The sequence below is a fragment of the Pocillopora damicornis genome, chromosome 2 (assembly GCF_964200805.1).
Source record: "Pocillopora damicornis chromosome 2, jaPocDami1.2, whole genome shotgun sequence".
NCBI lineage: Eukaryota > Metazoa > Cnidaria > Anthozoa > Scleractinia > Pocilloporidae > Pocillopora > Pocillopora damicornis.
In genome coordinates, this window is record NC_142671.1 from 3,886,896 (window position 1) to 3,908,876 (window position 21,981).

General features: G+C 36.8%; 2 protein-coding genes and 1 long non-coding RNA gene across 7 annotated transcripts in view; 2 read left to right on the forward strand and 1 right to left on the reverse strand.

Moving 5' to 3' along the window:
* Positions 1-4,102, forward strand: LOC113672545 (short-chain dehydrogenase/reductase family 9C member 7). Its single transcript, XM_027188845.2, has 4 exons — positions 1-553; positions 1,477-1,659; positions 2,005-2,244; positions 2,691-4,102. The coding sequence occupies exons 1-4, from the start codon at positions 235-237 to the stop codon at positions 2,909-2,911; spliced, it is 963 nt and encodes a 320-aa protein (XP_027044646.2). The 5' UTR covers positions 1-234; the 3' UTR covers positions 2,912-4,102.
* The window catches only part of LOC113672543 (colorectal mutant cancer protein), a 24,305-nt gene continuing 6,184 nt past the window's right edge, over positions 3,861-21,981 (reverse strand). For all 4 annotated transcript variants that reach the window (XM_027188842.2, XM_027188840.2, XM_027188839.2 and 1 more), the window contains 10 exons: positions 21,513-21,855; positions 10,621-10,921; positions 9,894-10,120; positions 9,294-9,399; positions 8,954-9,024; positions 7,807-7,935; positions 6,839-7,405; positions 5,445-6,503; positions 4,880-5,215; positions 3,861-4,495 (listed from right to left, as the gene is read on the reverse strand). In XM_027188842.2, coding sequence (XP_027044643.2) covers positions 4,412-4,495; positions 4,880-5,215; positions 5,445-6,503; positions 6,839-7,405; positions 7,807-7,935; positions 8,954-9,024; positions 9,294-9,399; positions 9,894-10,120; positions 10,621-10,921; positions 21,513-21,677 — 3,045 coding nt within the window. In that variant the 5' untranslated portion in view covers positions 21,678-21,855 and the 3' untranslated portion in view covers positions 3,861-4,411. The remainder of the gene's footprint in view (positions 4,496-4,879; positions 5,216-5,444; positions 6,504-6,838; positions 7,406-7,806; positions 7,936-8,953; positions 9,025-9,293; positions 9,400-9,893; positions 10,121-10,620; positions 10,922-21,512; positions 21,856-21,981) is intronic.
* LOC149049583 (uncharacterized) lies at positions 10,624-16,532 on the forward strand. Of its 2 annotated transcripts, XR_016183862.1 has the most exons (5): positions 10,624-10,763; positions 11,202-11,289; positions 11,635-11,704; positions 14,930-14,963; positions 15,768-16,532. It is a non-coding gene; the product is annotated as an uncharacterized LOC149049583 (long non-coding RNA). The 2 variants fall into 2 exon arrangements; XR_016183861.1 differs by lacking the exon at positions 11,202-11,289 and having other exon boundaries at positions 10,634-10,763.

Below are 21,981 nucleotides of genomic sequence, written 5' to 3' on the forward strand. Positions count from 1 at the left end.
GAACAATGCGACCATAAATTACTGTTGTTTACAGAAGAGGTATAGAAACTTTGAAAAAAGAAAAAAGGTTTCGGTAAAAGTACTTCCGAAGGGAATACACTTGAACTCTGTATTTAGCGAGCCGGTTTATATCTCGATACTTTTTAGTAACAGTAACGCAAGCGATCGTGACTTTCTAATTGCGAAAACGCCGACCTCTGCATCTCAAGAGCATCATTCAGTCAGCACCAACTCATGTCGTTTCTTATTCCAGTTTTTGTCGGTTGCCTGGCAGTTTATCTTGCCTGGAGACTGATTCCACGATCAAACGTTGAAATCAAAGACAAATATGTTCTTATTACGGGCTGTGACTCCGGCTTCGGCCGCAAAACAGCAATTCGACTGGACGAGATGGGAGTTCGCGTGATTGCAACTTGTTTAACGAAGGAAGGCGAACAGAACTTAAAATCTGTGACGAGCGACAGACTGAAAACATTCCAGATGGATGTTACAAACTCCCAGCATATTAGAGATGTATTCGATGAGGTGGAAAGGCGGATTCCAGATGAAACAGGTAAACAGACTTCAGTACCCTCAGTCGTTAAACTGTCTTCAGTCTGATTCATATGGTGTCATTGAATTTGGCCAATGTTTCAAGCTACAGCGCAATCAGACTTGAACTGTTTATTGCAATTTATATGTATACCACTTTCAGTCGCTAGCTTGTTGTATTGTCAACAAGAGAAAGTAGAAAACAGCTTTAATTTAAGAGATCCTCGCAGCTAAGAACATTACTGAAACGAGTAGTTGAAAATAGGACCTGACAAAAATTTCAGGCCCGTACGGGATTTGAACCCATGACCACTGCGGTAAAGAGATGAAATTAAGAGATCCTCGCGGCTAAGAACACTACTGGTACGAGTAGTGCAAATATATGAATTTCACATATCAAAAATCATCATTCATTACTTGGATGGTTTATTTGGACCCAACACATACACTAACTCCCAGTTGGCTTGTTAGCTCAGTTGGTAGAGCGCTGCATAGGTATCGCAGAGGTCATGGGTTCAAATCGCGTACGGGCCTGAATTTTTTTTTTCAGGTCCTATTTTCAACTACTCGTTTCAGTAGTGTTCTTAGTTGCGAGAATCTCTTAATTTCATCTCTTCACCGCATTGCAAATATATGAATTTCATATATCTAAAATCATCAGCTTTAATTTCGTGCTTCTCCGGAATTCAGATGTTTATACTACTTCTTGTTTCGACATAGAGATTAGAGACTGGGACGAGACAGGAGTGTCACTTAGACACCGAGGGCGAGTGGGCGAAAACAGTGAAATAAAATGGAATAAAACATTCTCTCACTGATAAGCATTTTGATTCTCATTACTTCAGAGTTTGCTGGATAATGCGTTGGTAATGTATCAAGGAGCTATGAGATTCGCACTGTCATTAAAACTCCTCAAGTGTTTCTGATATTCCCTTTCCTTTTTAGGACTGTGGGGCCTGGTTAATAACGCTGGGATTCATATCCAATCACCAATTGATTGGCAACCGCTGGAAAATTTTAAACGCATTGCAGATGTTAATCTATGGGGAATGATTGACGTCACTAAAACATTTTTACCTTTAGTGAAGAAGGCCCGAGGACGAGTTGTGAACTTTTCAAGCACTGCAGGTAAGTTACAGAACATAAAATGGATTCTTTTCTGTATGAGATGTTATTGGTGGTTATCCTCAAAGACAAATCAACACGAACATATCGATAGGCAAGTTAAGTTTGAAAAAGGGGGACCTTTCGCAATGTACTTTACAGTTAGTTATATACTTTCTTTCCAAGGTAGACTGGTTACGAAGTATTGATATACTTCTGTCAGAATAGTACATTCAGCTGATCAAGCACATTAGAGATTGTTTTTCCTTCGGCTCTTGAAGCGGAGGGAGACTATATCTGTTTTTGTCACGCCTTAAAGACTCGACCATTCTTGACTTTATTTATAATCCATGTCGCGCTCATTGTCAGGTCGAATAGCATTCAGCTGTATCGCTCCTTACGCTGTAACCAAATATGGCGTTGAAGCGTTTTCTGATGCTCTTAGACGAGAAATGTATTCTTGGGGAATAAAGGTCAGTATCATGGAGCCGGGCTGTTTTCAGACAGGAATGACTCAGCCTGCTGCGATTGAGAGACAGCTGCGACAATGTTGGAATAACCTGAGTGATGAACTGAAAAAGGAATACGGAGAAGAATACTTGGAAAAAAGTACGTATACTTCGCACACACGACCGAAATACTTTTGACAACTGAGAGCTAGGACACACGTTCTGTGTGCTGAAGTCTTGAATCCTCTGGAAATGTTAGAAAGCTTTGAAATACAGGATCAATTAATATCACTGACACTACAAAGTACTAATTTGCGTGACAAGCGTCACTTTTGGGGTTTTTTATGGAGCGGGAGCGTGCATGAGGCTGCCCGTATGGAGAAAGTGTTCGAGGCGAGGAGTGTGATGAAAGTGACATTTTTCCCGCGCTCCTCACCTCGCACGTGTCTTGCTCCTCGCCCCTCGCACTCGACTTGCTCATGGCTCCTCTTGCTTGAAAATCAAATGCATTGCGGGTTCCGGTAGACTAAGAAGCAAAAACCATCATGACAGAACTTGCTTGACTTCAGTAATTTTAATTTTGCTAACTGCTGTGATTTGCTCTAGGTATTGCTCTCAGTACTTTGGTCTCTCCTTCTGGTCGTACCGGTGACGTTGTTGATGCCGTCGTGGACGCTTTGACGTCACAGACACCACGTGATCGCTATTTGATTGGTTTTGATGCCAAATTCATTTTTGCCTGGCTAGCGCGGTTTCCAACCTCTATGGCAGACTTCATACTTAAGCGCCTGGTTCCTCAGGACTTGGTGCCGCTGGGGAGCAAATGATGCTGTAGCCAACCTGCCTGGTTTGGCTAGCGCGACCACCAGCTGTGCAAGGCATGTATGCGGCTGCGTTAAAAGGACATTGTTCCTCAAGTTCGCTATTAGTACCTTATGTTACTATACAGTACCTGTAGTTCTCTAATAGTCTTACTTTTATTATTATATTAAAATGTATATTAATTTGATATTACTTATTAAAGTGCATTTCAAGCCGTAATGATGACGGCCAACCAGAAGGAGCGAAAATACCTCAAGGGAGCCAAAGCAAACGATGCAAGCTTCTTTATTAGAATAGAAGAATTTACTAGGTTGCGTCGTTTTCAAGAATTTATGTCATCATGACCATGCTCTAACATCGTTTCCTTCCCATGGAAGATATCCGCTGCTGTTATTTTGATTTACATTTCCAAGAACGTTTATGTTGCCATTTATTCGGCCAATCAGGTGTCTAGTAGGTGTTGGAGGCGGAGACGTCAAAATCGTGTCATGTTGACAACTGTTCTTTATTGTTTGAGAACTTCGCAAACCAAAGAAAGGATGTTTGCTTTCTTCTAGCAAAATCGGTGTAATTGAAAAATATTAGGGACCTAAAGCAAATCACAACCGCAAAGGTAAAGAAGGGCGTGCCAAAAACAAAAGATCTTATGGGCAGAATAAGAGCTCAGCACGTGCGTTTGAAGACTTTGTACATTTCTTTGCCGACCTCTGCAAAAAAACAACTTGACAGAAACTCCGACGACAAATGATTTAAATTTCCATTTGCAACTCAGCGCTTATACCGAAGTTGAGTTGTGGCACCGCAAGAGACGGTAAACACATCCAGACATTCGAAAAATTCTAACTGAAAATATAAGGTCTTTTTTTTTTTTTTTAACGACATCTAAGACTTTGCCGTCCTAACTGCTCAAGGTCCCCATTAAAATTTCATTCAGCAGCATTGTTTACCGAAATATAAAAGTACATTGAGTAACCTTTATTTTTCTGTTCTGTAATATAAAAAGCTACTGAGGGAAGCCAAGAAAATTTTAACAGTATGAGACCCTTGCTAACCTCATCAGGCTGAGGAAATTACCCCAGGAAGCGTTACTACTTGAAAACTTTCTCAAGCCTGATTTGTAGGTATTTACATAAGCAATTACTCCTTCAGCCATGAAGGTCTTAAATATTGTTAATAAAATATATTTAGAAGACAAAGGGATTATGTAAAGTATTTGCATATGGACTCGAAATTCTAGCCAAAGAGTAACTGTCCCACAATGCGTGGGACACACAACTATAACGCTGTCGTCACGGACGGGTCTTACGGGTTACTCATATTTAGAGATCATTGAACACTTGATTGTCACATGAACTTCCTAAGAGGGCTAGTTCCTATACCACTTTTTGGCCTTACTCGTTTACAATTTAAGAACGTGGACTAAGGACGGGCAACCCTAGCGCTATCTCATTCTGCAAATAAAGTGACGGTTCTTGCGACGATACTACGTCGTTCATACGACGGAACTAAAGCGCTGTTTCGTTCTGCCGAGCTGCCGTGGTCTTCAGTTCCTCTTCAAGAAGCGATATCCTTTCTTTCATTGTTCGTACCTAAAAGAATAAAACGGAAAGTCGTCACAAGAAAAAATCTTAATACACCACTCTGGGTATACTAAGTTCAGTTCCCTGCACATGTCTTAAAATAAGAGTGCATATCGTTACTAAGAAGTTTCATAACAGATCATTCATCTTTTAAATAACCAACCAGTCGCTTGGCTTTATGGTAAGTTCGAAATGTTACACCGGCTCATCATCAACATAGCTAAGCTCACCCCGCTAAACCCACCGCGAAGTGTCGCACTAAAGAGACTTCACCGTCTGTTGATGATTTAAACGATCTGCGTGATCAAACTTGTAAAGTAAAGCGTTTGTAAATGTGATTCGTCTATCATAATCTCACTGCGCGCACATGCGTGTTTACAATTAATATCTCACCTGCGCGTCGTGTCTCTCCACCATAGTAATCATCTGTTGCTCTAGCTTTCTCAGCCTGGCTCCGTGCTTTTTCTTCGCTTTCTCGTACGCAGCCACAAGCGCGCCATTTGCTTTCTTCAAGTCCGCCACGTATTCTGCTGTCTGCTGATGCCTCGTTTCCGAGTTTTTGGAAAGGGTTTCCAAAGTTTCTACGAGTTCCTGTATTCTTGCCTTAAGTTTCTTCTCTCTCCTAGCAGCTTCATACAGGTCCGGTGGAATGTCTTCGTCTGAAGTTTTTAATTCAGCGAGGGTGATGGACGGAGTGCCGGAGGGACTTCCACCTGACTTCTCGTCCGACTGAAAGAAATAATTCGTTTATACTCTTCATATCATGCACGACATAGCGGTGAAAGAAGTGGAATTTCTCTTTATCGACACCTATATTAAAGGGAAAACTACCGTTTAAGAGGCACATACTTTGTTACAACCATGAAAAAAATCCTCATAGTTTATCTGCCTAGCTATTTCTTATGCCCAGTGTCTTCTGTACTAAACGCGCTGAAAATCTTTGGATAGCTTTACTAACCTTGCTACTAGCGACGCCAGCGTCCTTCTGAATCCTTCTTCGTCTCCTGATTTCATCCTGCATCTCAGTTTTCAAATGTTCAATGTGAACCAAGTACGCCTGTTCTTGGGCGTCACGTGATGTGATCTTCAATTCTAAAGCTTTCTTCTCCTTTTCAATTAAATAGTTCTTCGCTTTTAATTCAGCTTTTTCTTCCTTCAGTGCCATTAGTTCCTGCATAAGCACGGCATTTTCCAGATCTACTTTAGGATCAAGCGGCTCTAGTTTCAAATCCTTGGGTTGCGCGACTTCGTGCAAGCTTTCCAATTCAATTACTGTCAAGCTTACCGTTGACCTTTCGGACTTTAATTGTTGAATGTAACTTTTTAATCTTGCTTCTTCTTCCGGAGTAAACTCCATGTCATTGGACGAGCCTGTCGAACTAGTTCTACTATTTGATGATACTGAATCCCAAGGTTGACCAGCGTTATTTTGGCTCTCGAAGTTTCGATCAAGCTTTTGCAACAGCATGCGAGCTTCGTTCTCGGCCGTTCTTCTCCGATTCACACACGATTCAACATCTTCAGGAACCCGATCGTTGTCATCGACTTCCGCTTCTTCGTAAATAAGTCTGTAAGTTGAATCCGTTGGAGAGCTGGCGTAGCTATGGAGACCAGTTTTAACCCCAGCCGCTCGACAGTTAGCAAAAAGTCTCGCCTGCTCTGCTTCGGAGAGCTGCAACAAAACTTCATATGCCTCAATGACTCGGTCAGCAAAGTTCAATGCCAACTGAAGCGCTGTACAATTTGACTCGTATTTTCCCATTAAAACGCACATCCTATCCGCATTGTTTCTACTTTCTTCTAAAGACAACGAAACAACATTGTTTTGAGCTTGTAAGTGATCAAACCGACTTGTCAGCATTTCAAGTTCCAGTTCGTACTCCTTAAGTCTTTTGTCTGCCTGTGCGTCGCAATAAGTGAACAAAGCTTTGAACACATCTTGGGCCGTCCTACAACTCTCCAGAGCTTTGACAAGATCCGAAGGCATCTTATCAGAAACAAATTCTGGTAATTGACTCTGAAGGGAAAAAAATAATTACATAAGTAAATAGATAAGAAGAAATTCAAATATCTATGCTCATTTTATAACTTAACTGAGCCAGCTGATGCATTGCACAGGTGAAAATCAGTGTCATTTATCCGGGAAGAACGAAATAACTCGTCATTCTACTGCGAGCTTTTGTAATAACAAGTTTTCGAAACGAGTCAACAGCTCTATCACTTTTGTGCACGGAACTTCGTTGCTCAAAGGTTACCGCTCTAATGATGCATAAATTCATTTGATAATGTAAACTGACCACCGTAGAGAGTTTCTAAAGCGTTAGTCCTTCGTTGAAAAGATTTAGCACTTACGAGAGCTTTAATACAATTCATCCCAGTGATTCCACCACCATATGTACCGTCATCCACCATTTTAGCTACAACAGTGATCTCCTGAGTTGAACCATGCATAGACGATCCCAGATCACTAGTAGCCCCAGGCCTCCAAAACGCCTGACTTGAGATCGACTGGACACTACCTGATGGGTGGCGTAACGGCATCGGCGAGCTGCCATCAGCAGACGCCCACACCGCTCCCGAAATACTTGGTCTGCGGACTTGTCCATTTGGAATGGACTGAGAGCTTCGACCGTGGCTGTGAGTGCTTAGATTATCGGTGCTTGAGCGCCGTGAAATACGAGGAGATGTCAAAAAGCCTTCTTTGGACGATATATCAGAGGCTGCACCGACACTAGCCTGCCTAGTGTGCGTTCGGACTCCCGACTGGCTGGATGATGGTTGAGTGTTTCGTCGCGGTGTACTTGGGGACCTGGGCTGGCTACCAGATCCCTGCATGCTGTTCGCTCTTGTCCTTACTTGTTGTTCGTACTGAAGTGATTTCTGGTGAAGAAGCTTCAATTGATCTTGCATTTCAAGAACCTGACGACAACAACAAAGCAATTTTTAAAAATTTAAATATCTAATCTAATCCAAACGTTTTCACAAAACCATAACTTTTTCCCTTTACATTATAAAATTCTAATAGTCAACGAAATCACATAGTCAAAATTTGCAGAACGTTTGAAGATTCTAGATAAATTTGATAAATAGTCTTCTACATATGCCGCTACAGCACCCAGCAGACTCTAAAATTTCTTTCCTTGTTACGCACGGCTCACATGCAACTCTCAATGAGTCACTCAATAATGCATTGAAAAGCAACAGGTAACCACAGTGGCAAAGCTAAGATTAAACAAAATACCACTTGCTTTTCGAACATTTTTCCCCCAAGAGTGATCTTTTATTGCCTAAAAAGTGTTCAAACTAGTTTGGCAGCTTACTCTTCTCCTAAGTCGGTCTCGCTCCTCTCTGAAACCCTGATTTTCAGATCTGATTTGTTCCAAATCCACCTCACTTTTTCTGAGTTTTGCCCTCAGGCCATCTCTTTCAGATGTTACCGATTGTAGCTCCTGCAGAGAGACGAATTAAAATCATAAAAAATTGTCAGATACACATATCTGAAATAGCACGGGCAGTTATCCCTAGTTTGCACAGTGTACGCAGAAAACACACAGAAAAAAAGGCTGTTCCTGGTGCAAGTCAATGAGGTACTCCATCAACTAACGAATTTTTGTCTCGGTTCCCAAAAGGTGATCTGTTGTTGCGTACGCCTCTCACTTGGATTATCAGTGGACCATGTTTCTATCATGGTTTTTGTTTCCTTTTGTCTCTTTGTTTCTTTGTTCTCAGGAGGGGTTGACAAGCCCCGCTGGTCATCAGCAAAAAGGTAGCCAGCTACAGCAGACGCCTTGTTTCGGTTTTTCGTTTTTACCGCAGAGAAAGGAATGTGAAACTTATTGCCGATAAAGGCTCCCGCTCAAGGTTTCACTTGATTTTGGTTCACCACTTTGCAACCTTAAAAAATTCTGTCAAAAACATCTTTATCTATGGGATTTCATCGTAACTAATAACATGACACTTAAAGTGTAGTATGTAGAGTCTGTTAACAAGCAAAACCTCTTAGGTTGGCAAGCATTTCCTTTATTCTCCTGCTGATCTTAGTGAATAATTCAGTAGTTTTACGGTGAGGAGAATTAGATGCTAGTCACTACCAAGGTTTTAAGGGTTAAAACAGAAGCATGCCCAAAGCCAGTGGAGGCTAAGATACAGGTCAAAATTTTGTGCAAACTCAGCAGATTAGGCCGGGTTGTTCACGGATAACCCAGGGTTAGTATGAAATTTGATTTCAGATCTGAAAGCTTCAAAAGAAAATTCAGTACAATTATTTTTTTCTACAAGATGATGATTGGATGCTCTGAAAAGAAAAAAAATTATCCGAAAAAGGCTTTTGAACTAAGGAATAAAGAAACTTGAATGGAAATTTAACCTTGAGGTAGTGCTAATCAGCCTTCGAATAACTAGGCCCTGCTGATCATTTTCACAATCACACCAAACACCTCAGTAATGAAAACTTTAAAAAAAACTTACTTCTGTGCTTCCAGAAGACTTTTTTCGTGATACCCACTCTTTTAAACTTGTCTGCTGTAGCTGACGTTCCACTACAAAAAAAAAAGAAAACAGTTCATCATCAAGATAATTATATATTATTATAATAATTTAAAACTACATTGTATCATTAAAATCATCCTTATTATCACAAACTATGCTGTGAAGGCCACTTAAACATCAAGTAAAACTTGTGAAAATCAATTTGCATAAACTTGGAGTAGGAATTGAAAAATCAATTCAACATTTATCCCATAGAGCAGAAAGACCAGGGACAGTGTTACATTTTACGACCCCAAAGGAACCAAAATCTCTCACTTACATAACTGTTTCTTCTTTTCTAGTTCTAGACACTGAACTCTGAGCTCTCTGCATTTAGACTGCAGTTCTTCGTGTTCTTTAGATGTCTTGTCTTCAGGTTTTGCAAGCTGCAGCAGGAAAAATCATTTTACTTTAAAAATCTATTATACGTGTGTTCCTCTACGCCGCTTGTTAATAAATGTTCTTACTTGAAAACACTTTATTTATCATTTCAGAACATATAGCTTACAAAAAAAGAATAGTTGAATGAAATAGTATCTAAATACTGTTAAAAATAATTTAAGGCACTGGAGCCCCCCCCCCCCCCCCCCGTTTAATTAATGTCCTTGCTTATTTTCGGTTGTCAGTCCCCTTTTATTTTCTCATTGATGTAGATTTTTCTTTCCTTTTTCGTAACACTGCTATATAATGCAAGTTCTTGTGATGTATTGTAGTGTTGTTATTGTGCCACAATAAAAAAGGAAAGAAATTATGAAGACAATAATTGATGAAATGTGAATGAAAAACACACTACAATCTAAAAAGAACCAGAAGATGCAACAGTACAACAATCTCTTCCCCCCCCCTCCCCCCCACGAGAAAATCTTGCCTATGCACTTACAGATTGTAATTGATGCAGAGGTTTCTTCTCAGTATCTTCTGTGGCTTTCCCGTCCTTGGGTGTAATGCCTTCTTCTGCAGTTGGTTTCTTGTCCTCTACTTCAGAGTCTTTATCTTGTCTATCGATAGCAAACTCCAACCCACCAACTACTTTAGACAGTTCATCATCTGTGTTGTCATCATTTACACCCTCCTCTGAAGCCAGACTGTCAGAATCACTCTGAGAACCTAACAAAGAAAACAAATAAACTTGAGGCACATTGATGACTTCATTAGTCAGATGTCAAAATGATCATTGAAAGTCACTTCTAAACATTTTGAAATTAACTGCAAGTCTATATCAGAAAATGATGTCAATTGACCATCACTTCATGGTTCAAGTTGTTCTTGTTTGGTCAGGGGGGTCTCCACCATCTATGTGTGAAACACTGAACACATTAACAGTCCACAAAAGACTGCATATGTCTCAAATTGGACCTGTGGTGAATTTAATCTAACAAAACATTTTCAGTTTTTCAGTGTACAATAACTACAAATCTAATATTTGCATCCTGGAGGAACTTTCATTTTCTAAGTCACATCAAACACCTACAGTACTTATGATTTTATAATGTTCACACTACCATGATCGATCATCCAGATCGTCAGAACTGTTCTTGCATGAGAATATTGTATGTGGCATGACATAGAGGACTCTTTTGTTAACAAGCTGAGTTTTTCTGTCTTACCTCGTTCAGATGTCTGTGACTCTATTTCATGCTCTTCAGATTCATCAAACTTATCCACAGCAGACTGAGACAATTTCTTGTTGAGTTCTGCGATCACACTCTGTAGTTCTGTGATGTGCTGTTCACTCTGGTGGGCTTGAGAAGTAAGTCTGTCCTCATAATCATGAATCAAATCTTTACGTTCCTGGGTGGCATGTGCAAGGGAAGCTTGCAGTTGATCTCGTTCCTCAGTCAACTGTTGAACTTTCCCTGTTAGCTCAACAATTTCTGTTTTCAGAGAAGCCAATGCTGCCAAATGAAGCTGGGATTGAAAGAACAAAATTTTCTTCATTAATTTCTCAATCTTGGCAATTGAACAATTTTGATTGTGAACTGTGAGATTGTGAATAAATTACTAACAGTAACATACCAGTATGTTAGTCGTGCAGAACAATTTCAATGAAAGAGATTTTTTCATATGATTTCCGTTTATAATTCAATTAGCCTTCTGTTCCCTCTGATATTTACCCTAGTTGTGGTTTTGCCAAAACCAGTGTATTACTAAATCTCACACAAGTTTCAAATGTTTTCCTTTCTTTCAGGGGCTTTTAATTAATCAAAGAGATGTAAATGCAGTTCTTGTCATGCAACCTGCTGTGTCTGTTTACAGTCTTAAGCTTAAGTTAGAAGGTAAACAGATTTAAGAAACACCAAGTTATTTTGGGGCTTTGATTGCCTTTTAAAAGCAATTTCTCAAAAAGATGTTTAAACACTCAAAATTTCCATACTTCTAATCCCATTGAAACTCAAATCATTAACCCAGATTCACCCAACAAAACAGTGTAATTGGTGAAAACAGTTCATGCCAGATTAAACTACACATTAATTAACATGTGAAGAAATTGTAGATAATGAAGGTTATCTCATTTAGAGTACAGTCAATTATCTCAAATTAACAGAAATGCCCACTTAAACTGTAAAAGTAAGCAGTCATAAAGAGAACCAATTTTTAGTAAGAATTTTTTTTTTAATTAGGAAAAAATATCACACAAGGGACAGGAAACCACAGTACTCTTGGAGGGAAAGATTGATCACGAACAATGAAGTAAGTACACAAAAGAATATGAATTGTAAAGGCCATTAAATCAATTACAGAGCACACAAACCATGGGAAATAAACAATCAGAGCTACTTACATATGAGTGACTATATATTAACATCATTAAATAGAAAGAGTGGATGAACCCAAAACTGGAATGCTTGCATTCAGTTGTTATTACAGAAGTGATCACCATTGAAGATTGAAATTTTTCATTACTGTTTTTTACACATACATTGATGAACATCCAAAAGATTGAAACTAAGAATGTTTTTTAATTGTGAACTTCATCTAAGGTATTACACATATATGCATGTTTCATGTTGATTTAAATCCTTTTATTTTTCAACATGTACATATGGTTTGTGAAAATCATAATGTTTTGATGTGTTGTTTATATTAGGGGCTTTGTGTTTAGGTACATTCCTGTGGTTTTGTTTAATTTTCTTTTCAAAAACAAAACAATCTTAATTTAATTTTGGAAATAAGGCATAAGAAAGTTACAATCATGTTTGCAATACTCCACTGACAAATGAATTTATTAAATTTTTTTTCAAATATCTTCTACACTCTCTGATCCAAGTAGCCTATAACTGATTAAACTCAAACTAAACAAAAGGAATTTAACCAAAGAATTCAAGAATATGACATTTAACAAAGTGTAGCCACAGTGGGCATGTACAGCTGTACCTCAAAGTAATATTTTCATATTTTTTGGCATGAATTTACGGCCATTGGAAGGAGGACGTTTTATCCTGTAAGTCAGCCCTGACTTTATTTTGATTTATTTATTTCCAACTTTTGACAACAATTCTCAGCTGTTTTGGCCACATGCTTAGCACACCACTTCAGTTTCATCTATCAATTTCTTTCAATTTTTTTTTTGAGTTCTCACTTTTAATCACAGTGCACCACAACAAATGAAATGCCTGAGAGCTGCCATACAGGAAATAAATACATGGCATGTTCTGAAATCATGCCAGAGTGAGAGTTTCAAATATAGCAAGGTCTTAAAGATCACAGAAACAAAATGGCAGCATGTGAATTGTAATTTCCATCTCAAATTACAATATATCAAATTCAATAATTTCAAAAATGAAATACAAAAACTCTCAAAATCTGGATGTCTTTGTTACATTTCTCTATAATTTTGATCTTGCCAAATGTGGATGGTTAGACTTTGCTTGACACTTGAAACAAAGCTCAAAAGATGGTGTGCTTCTTCTAAATGTTGGACTGTAGTATTACTTTTCACATAGTTACCACCTAAGAGATAATTAAGTACATGGTATTTAACCTCTACACGTCTGTATCAATTTTAGGAAACGTGGGAATGAGAGCAAAAGTTCATGAGGGTAACACAATCTGTTAATAAAATTTATTTTAATGTTTATATTTGGCAATCATCGTTTTAACAACAATACAATTTCAACACAAAGGAAGATAGTCTCTAATTTGAGCAAATTAATTTTAATTTTTAGCACATGATATCCTATCATATGAGGCAACTATGACCTGTAATATGATCTAAATCAAAACAGGTCTGCTCAGATATGGTTATCAAAATAATTAAATTATAGTAATCAGCACAGACTCACGCAATAAAATGTCTTCTTCATTGCTCAAGTAAATTTGTACAACACAGAGGTACTTTGAATCTAATCTAAATTACATGTAAATTATACTCCTGATAAAAATAAAATAATTGATATAACCATTGATAAAACCAAGTAAAAGGCTTACCCTTTGCAGCCTGAGAAGATAAACACTAACATGAGGTGAACAATAGCTATGTTTGAAAAGATTCACCCTTGAATGATATGTCTTGGAGCCATCCACTCTGACTTTATCAGTGTCAGAAAGGAAGGTTTTAAAAGGGCAATCACGTTCTTGCACACCAGAACTTGACATTGCGTAAAATGATCACTGTAGTCTTCACAACATGGACATACTAAGCCTTTAGCTGAATGCACATGATTGAAACTCATGGCAGATTTTCAACGCAGCACAACAGGACAAAGTCTTCTGATCATGCTCAGTGCACTGCCAAGATTGCACGATCAGATAAAAAACAATTTATTTCCGTGTCTGTTGTCGATGGGTAACATTTCTCAGACAATATATTTTTTTTCACCATGGCAGACTTCTCCTGTAGCCATGGCAGTGGCATTTTCAATGGCTGCTTTTTCAAAAGCCACAATTACTTTTAATCAGAAAAAACAGTTAAATATTAACCTATCTTGAACTTAAATAAATTTGAACCTTTAACTGTAGCTGGCTACTTTTTTTATGGCTGGCCACTAAGAAATATCTTGAGAACACTAGCCACAGCTAAAAAACATATTTATTCACACAAAGTCACAATTATGAAAAATAACTGAAATTTAAACATTGACAGGAAATGAAAATTGCCCTATTGAACCAGATCATAGATCAACTAACAGTTTTTCCTCTGAATCCTGCTACATATGAGTGTTACACAGTACACTTTTACTTTGAACAGGCTAAAATGCAACCACCATAATGAAATTTCTTCCATGTACCTTTGCATTGATCATCAAAAGATGAAACACATGTTTTATGTATCTCAGTAACTTCCCAGATGTAATTTTATGATGAGATTTCCTGTCATAAGTTGAGTAGGAGGAAATAAAATTACAACTTACAGGTGTAAGATTAAAAGAGTCAACCAAGACTCAGTGGTTTAAATGAAAAAATGAACAGGAGTTCCATAGACAAGAAACTTTTCAATATGCACTATGTAGACCCAGAATTGTCTTACTGGATGAATTTTAATATTTTCCATTTCATGAATTTTTGAAATTTTTGCTGTCATTTAGGAGAGGGGTCTATCAAAATATCAGGAAGATCTTAAAGGATTACCAAATCTGCAAATATTTTCAAGCTTAAATTATTTACCTTTTTACACAATATCTGCTTCTACATATTTGTGTAGGGAATTTTGAACTTTTAATAAATGGTGTAAGTTTTTACCTTTTTTCGGCCACTGTGAATACAGAAACATGAAGGAGCACATATAAAAACCAAAAGTCAAAATTATGGTTACCATATTATTTTTCTTTTCTGAAAATATTTCCAACAATGAAAACAGGAAAGAAAAACTTGAACGTTTACATCAGAGAATTGCTTATCAGCTACTACTAAAGTAGGAATTAAACTATAAAAGATGAAAAAAATAATTGTAGGCCACACTCTCTATCCCTTTACCAGCGAAACCATGCAGGATGTTGGAAGAATGCCAGAGGTGAGTGATTTATAAATTTTTCCAGTCTATTGCTTTTATAAAATAAACTCAAATTTTCCATGGGTTTAACGTTGCAATAACCAATAGGTTTTTGACCAATCAGGGTGTTTTTAGTATCTCAGCAATTTTACAGACTGAGGCAGTTAACAAATTGATATAAATAATGACAACATAAATTACAAAGTTTCTGCATGTAACTGATTCAGGATTTTTGTGTTTGATAGGGTTTAAGTATTATTCTCAATAATCTATAACTGACGAGTACACTTTTGTCAAATATACATGTCAAATGTATCTGAAAAAAATGCAATAAACAAGAAGAAACAGGTAGGAGATGAGGTGTGATTGCTCAGGGTAATTGAAATAGCTGTATGTATTTGTTTATTTAGTTTAAATTCCCTGTGGCCAAACAGAATATTTTTGATTATCTTACTGAGTTGAAAATAAATAATTTCTTCATGAAACTGTTTCAAAATTTGAGACCCTGGTAGTTTTAGTTGCCATTCATGAAGCAACAATCTCTTCCATGAAGCTGTAGTCTAGGCAGCAGTAAAAAGGCTCAGTCATATAAGATGTTGAAAGGAAATACAGTTCTTTTGTCATGAGATGATCATACCCAAAAGCCTCTCAAACAACAGAGACAATCTGACGATCAAAGAATCTGGATGATTGGGAAGACTGTCAGTATTCATCAGATCCATGTGGGTCAAAAGCTGATTAAGCTAAGCCAATTTAAGCAAATATCTGACATGGATGTTATGGTCTGTGTAGAGACTCTTACTATTTTTATTATGTCTCCTTCAGTTTACAGTGCCACAACATTTTGAACAACAATCAGCTTTATAGAAGAGATATCAAATCCAAGTTCAACTTTTCATCCTGGAACAGCGCTAGCTGCCTTCCCTACTCCCTCCCCCCTTAGGTCTATCTACAGGGCCACTAGAAAAGACATTGTGCACACTTAACATTGAAAGCAAATTTCAGATGATTGGAGCAACTTCACTGCAACAAATGCTTCCAAACATTTATCCATTTTCCTGCAAAAAGTTGTATTTGTTACTGGATTCAGTTCCCTTCTGAGACTACACGCTTCTAAGTTTTTTCATCTGATAGAGAGAATTTGATAAATATCAGTGATATGTTCTTAGAACAAAATCATTTTAAAAAAAGGGAGGAAATAAGGAAAATGTGACAATCAGGGTTTTGAAGGAATCAAGAAAAAGTGTTCTAATGGTTACTGTAATGGACTTTTGATCCAAATAGGCTTGTTCAAACCAAGGCCAACTTAAGTTCTTGGGAAAGAAACAATGTATCTGTTGGACCTTTCTCAACCTAAGAGTGTATATGGGTACCATCAACTAACCAGGATCATAATAGGGGTGGATGGACAGGATGGAAGGGAAGGAGGGTAGGAAGTAGAACAGGAGTATTCCCAGTTATATCATGCTACAGAAACTAGGATGTTTTTTTGTAGAAATGTGAGTTTGTCTAATGTGCAGTCATGTATGTAAACCCTTGCCAGGTGAAAGAACTCCTAAATACTGCCTGTCTTAATAAAGAGCTTTGTTTTGAAAATTATGTGATGCACTGAACCCCCAAGGCAAAATCTCGTTGAGTTCCAGTTATTTGGTCTAAAAACCACTTTGATAGCAGTGAAGAGGTTCCTGCTTCATTGTACAGCCACAGTCTATGGCTTACATGATTCACTTTTATCGTTGCTACATAACTTTCAAATAGTCCAGTATGTCTCTAAATGAAATTTTACACGTAGATAAAAAAACAAACCTTAATATCAACCCAAAAACCATTAGAATAATTGTTGGTATGTAAATACAGAGCTAAGATTGATGACTTGGAAATAGAATGTAAAAATCTGTCTGGATTTCATGCCTTCCTACATACATTGTATGCAAGACTTTCTTTCTTTCTTTTTTTTTTTGGCATAGACTTTCTTCCCTCAGTTCTGGTTAAAATATGAATTCTTGAAGATATTTACATTCATTTTGTGACCTTCAAACCATTATGAATTGATAACCTTCATTTTAGTGGCAGTGTTTATGTTAGAATTCCAACATCTACACTTGTAACATCATTAATAATTGCTGTCTACACGGTAACAAAAAAATTTTGCCTAGACAAGGATTGAAACATGACAAGATTCTCACTGTCTCACTGAGAATTTTCCCTTCTAATAATATTTTTCATATTAAATAATTAATCTTAAAAATTCTGTACCTTGATCTTATGCATTTTTTGACTTCAATCTAGCTCAGGAACTCCCTCATTGTTTGCTCTTGTCTTATGAAATAAACCACATATTCTTTCCTATGAAATACTGCTGGCACCAGACAAATTCATGAGGTACTTAACCACTGGAAAAATTAGCACTAACATACAATGAATAAAATGGAATATTTAATTCAATACAATAAGCTTAGTTAGCCAATAGATTTTTCCAAAGTTCTGCTAAATATATCAATTCATCACTCCATTATATTGAAAGCAGAATCAATTTTTGCAGGCAAATTTGCTTTAGCTGAAGTTACAAATCTTTTTTTATTTCCTCTTTTTTTAATAACAAAATAGCAGAAGAGTGGAAAGGAAGTATAACACTATTCAGCTGTAAATCGTAATTAAAAATTTCATTTGATCCTCAACTACTATGACATACTAAGACTGTAGAAATTTAATAAATAATGTACATTTTTCAATTAGTGATCAGGTGAAAACATTTGTTTTCAAAGAGGAATATCAGTTTTGATAAAAAGTAAATAAAGATAAGTGCATAAAACTGTGCATGTATGTTAAATGTGTCATACAGTGTATATTACATCCGTGTTTTTAAAAAAACAAATTTCATTTCACATAGATTTTTTTCCCCTCAGGGTTTGTCCTATCACTTAACTCTTCATACTGAATTTGAACAAAGCAATAAAGAGGATAAAATAAATTGTTACTTCCTTCTAAATTTGCTAGAATATAAAGGTTCTTTCTAGGTATTTAATAATTATTGTTGACTCCATGAAATTTTAATGTTCTACCAGAGAAAAGAGTATACAAAAACTATGATTTCTGACCTTTGTATGTACACTGTACATTTATGTTCATCAAAAGAAATTGAGTAAGAGCACGTTTTTTGGTAATATGGTCAGCTAATTCAATAAATAATCACAAAAACATACAACAAGTCAACGTCCCATAGTCTGCTTAAAATATTTCAAGTGGATGAATCAACATACATGCAGGTCACTAGGGCAATCCCAGGATCAAATTGTGAACTCTCCTGAAAGACTGCATTACACTTTTCAAATATTTGTTCTGTAAATTCATGTTTTGATCAAGAGAGTATCTCTGACTCATTAACCCATGAATTCTAGAAGGCTATCTGCTTGGCAATGTGTTATCATTGTGAGACAAAACTGTGAAATATCTGCTGCCTAGGACTTAAAAATGGATGGCTCATTGAAGAACAAAACAATAAAAAAGAAACAAAAGTTTGTGAACATAATCTTAATAAATTGACTGAAAGTTGCTATAGAAAAATATTTCTGGATCCTAAATATTTACTTTATGTCACTGACAGGTACTAGTACTCTTACATTGTAAAATCATTATGATAGTAATCCAGTAAAAGTACTCATCTGAGTTCAATTGTGTCACAAATTTCATATCATTTTTCCAAATCCAATTACAGTCACAACAGGATTAACATCAACTGCCTGTTCTTCTTTTATAACAAAAATTGTAATTCATCTGCATTTTTATATTGCATTACACTTACATAATTTCATTTGACCTTGTTGGTCTGACAGAGCTTGAAGTTGGGTGGTGGAGGAGAGGGAGGGGAGGAGAGGGAGGGCGGGCAGTGTAACACAGCAGGGGGGAGTAAGAGTTTCTGTTCATCTACAAAGATGTAATTCGTATAAAAAACTGACAAAGAGTTTACTTTAGATATCAGAATTAAGCCATAAATTATACAACTTAAGGGCACACTGAGAAATAAACTATGTAGTCTGCAAAGATTTTTCCACACAGCCTCAATCATGTCTATTGTTTGAAATATAATTTCAAAATATTACAATCTTCCAAGAGATACGCATTCTTTACATCAAGAAAGTAAATTAACTATTTTCAACATCACTTTTTAAACCACCCTATTATTAATATGACTACATTTCTTAACATAGCCACAGTAAAAATTATTTCAGCATCTCAAAAAAAAACCAATAGGAAACTCTTGGATAATTTCTTATACAGAAACACCAATTTGGGTACATACACCATACAAAGTTGACAGTTAATCTTTCAGAAAAATAACAGCCTACTTGTGAGTCTAAAAAATAAGATAAGTCAAATTCACCTTTTGGCTACTGATATAATATTAAAATTTTGTACTTCAGAATTTCAATTATTTTGCTGCAGCTGTTTATTTGAACACACTGCACTGGACATCAACAAACCATACCCAGGTTGCGGGAAATGGGAGCTGTATGAGTTATCTCAAACAACTAAAGTACTAATGACTCATTAAAAGTTAAAGCTTCTGGTGAAAAAAGCAAATATCTATGCCCAAATACTTCTTTGCGTGTCATTTGAACACAACAACTGCAATATTCCTCTTAACAGGAAAATATGGATACAAAATAATAATGTCCAAGCAATCACAAATGCGATAAGAAAAAAAAAGAAAAGGAGGCTGGCACTTCAACTATGTAGCTATTGACGACAAATATTGAGAGGTCATTTTAACCCTAATTGAACCATACATTAAATCAAGACGAAACATATCAGAGAGGCAGGTGGCTTTGAAGCAAGACATTGAATTCAGAAATCGACGAGGTTTCTTCTGCAATAAGTGTTTACATTAGCAAAATTGCTCCAAATTTATCTGTGGGTAAAAATACATGTATAACTTAAATCTTTGTGCATCCCTCTTTTGAATTATATTGCCCTACATCCTGAACACTGGTACACATAACATGTACCAAATATTGGACTTCTGAAAAGAGATATCATTAACCACTAAATTTATCCTGTGGTTTTGTAGGACATTACGTCAGTAGTGAATTACAGTTGTATAACTCTTTCAGAAAAACCAAACCCTGACTGACAATGACTTTGCAGATGTTTCATTTCTGTGGCATTTCTGATTCATAAATTTTAAGTTCATATATATCATGATATGAGGTCAAGTTATAGACTGTCACAAGTGATTTAGTATGGAACTCATGACAGGCTCATTTATGCTGACATTGAAACTTAAACATCACAAAGTTAGCAGTAGGAAAGTAAAGCAAGTGAATACATTCACAGAGGGGGCCAAAATCTCAAACAATCACATCTCTTGCCACATCACATCAACCAAAGATTTATTCCAACTGTGAAAAGTTTAAAAATTTTCTTTCGACAAAGACATTGCCTGAAATTAATTACACCTAATTGTGATGGAAGACACCAGTTGCTGCGGGCAAATATTTGCGATTAGACTTAAGATAACGGTAATTTCACGAAACTTCTTTGTTTAGTTTGGTATGATTTGCCATAATCACACGGCCCGTCCTTTCGGTCGATTTATCTACAAAAGCGTTATTCATCCCTTGCCGCCTGATTTGTTGTCAGTCATTTTCCGAATATTAGCTGTCTGTCGTTTCGATGTTTATCCAAAAATATACAAGTGCTAACTTGGTACAAGGAGGTTAAAACATCAAAATAAATTACGAAGTTCATTTGGCTTTATAATTCAGACCCAATTTTCCTGAAATGAAGCTTCAGCGATCAAAAATTTTCATGAATTTTGACATCCAAAAAATGTTGAAAAGAGCTTTAGTAATTATGCGTTTGACTCTTCGCTAATTTAATGAACGTCGTAGTATGGAATAGTTAATTGTCCAAGTGTAGAAAAAAATTTAACCGAAATATTGTCATTTAGTAAATTAATTTGGCAAGGTAGACAAACTTGACATGGAATGAAGAAAATACACAAATCGACGTTCAAAAAAAATATACAGGCAGCTTATTAGTCGGGCATTCCAGAAACCATCACCAGTTCAAAGATGGTATGATTTCGATTAATAAGATAGCAAATCAAGCTCACAGCAAGTAAATTAATCGCAGTTACATTGCAAAAAAGATGTCGCAACTGTTGAAAGATTTTATTTGCGATAAATCCAAGTTATGAGTTATTACGTTTGGGAGAAGTCACCGACAAACGTAAAGCGGATTTGTGAAGCACGAAATATCTATTACAAAACACTTAATCAAACGTGTTTGAAATGTAGGACTTAACTTATTTTTCAATTTTTACGGTTTTATTAACACGTGCAACATAATAAGAGGCAAAGTTTAGAGAGCAATCGCAAAGATCACGATTAAGAGCAGCAATCCCACGGGAAGTCGTGTGTTTTGGCGGCTCCCATGAAGATTCCGGAAACGATCAAAGACTCTCACGACCAGCCATGCGATCTAAATATTCACACCCGCAAAAAGAGTACATTTATTTATTGTCTAAACTTCACATGATATTACAAAAACACTTAAAAGCTGACTCACCGTATTTGCTAGTTCCAAGAAGTTACTTGAACGGGACTGTCCCTTTGAATTCGCCACAGACATGATTTGCTGTAGAGTGGGATCGCCGTTCAAATCATGAGCACCGCTATCTATTTCCCAGCTTTCTTTACCGCTTGTCTTGTCGTTCAATTTCTTTGCACTCATTTCGTCGATGGTGTTATTTGCTGTCACTTTTGACTTTTCATGTCCTTTTGCAACGTGCTGCCGTAGATTTTCCAGAGAAACTAGTCCATCACTCCTCTCAGATCCCAATTGAGAGATGATGTCCCTTACGCTGTTGTCCTCCAAACCAAGTTGCTTACATGTTAACGAGATATCAGGACTGCAAACGATTCAAAACAGACACAACATGAAGACAAATAAACTCCCGGTAAGCCACCAAACAGCAGTAAAATGATTAAACAAAAATCTGCTGTGACAAGTATACAAGACAATGTTATGCTATATG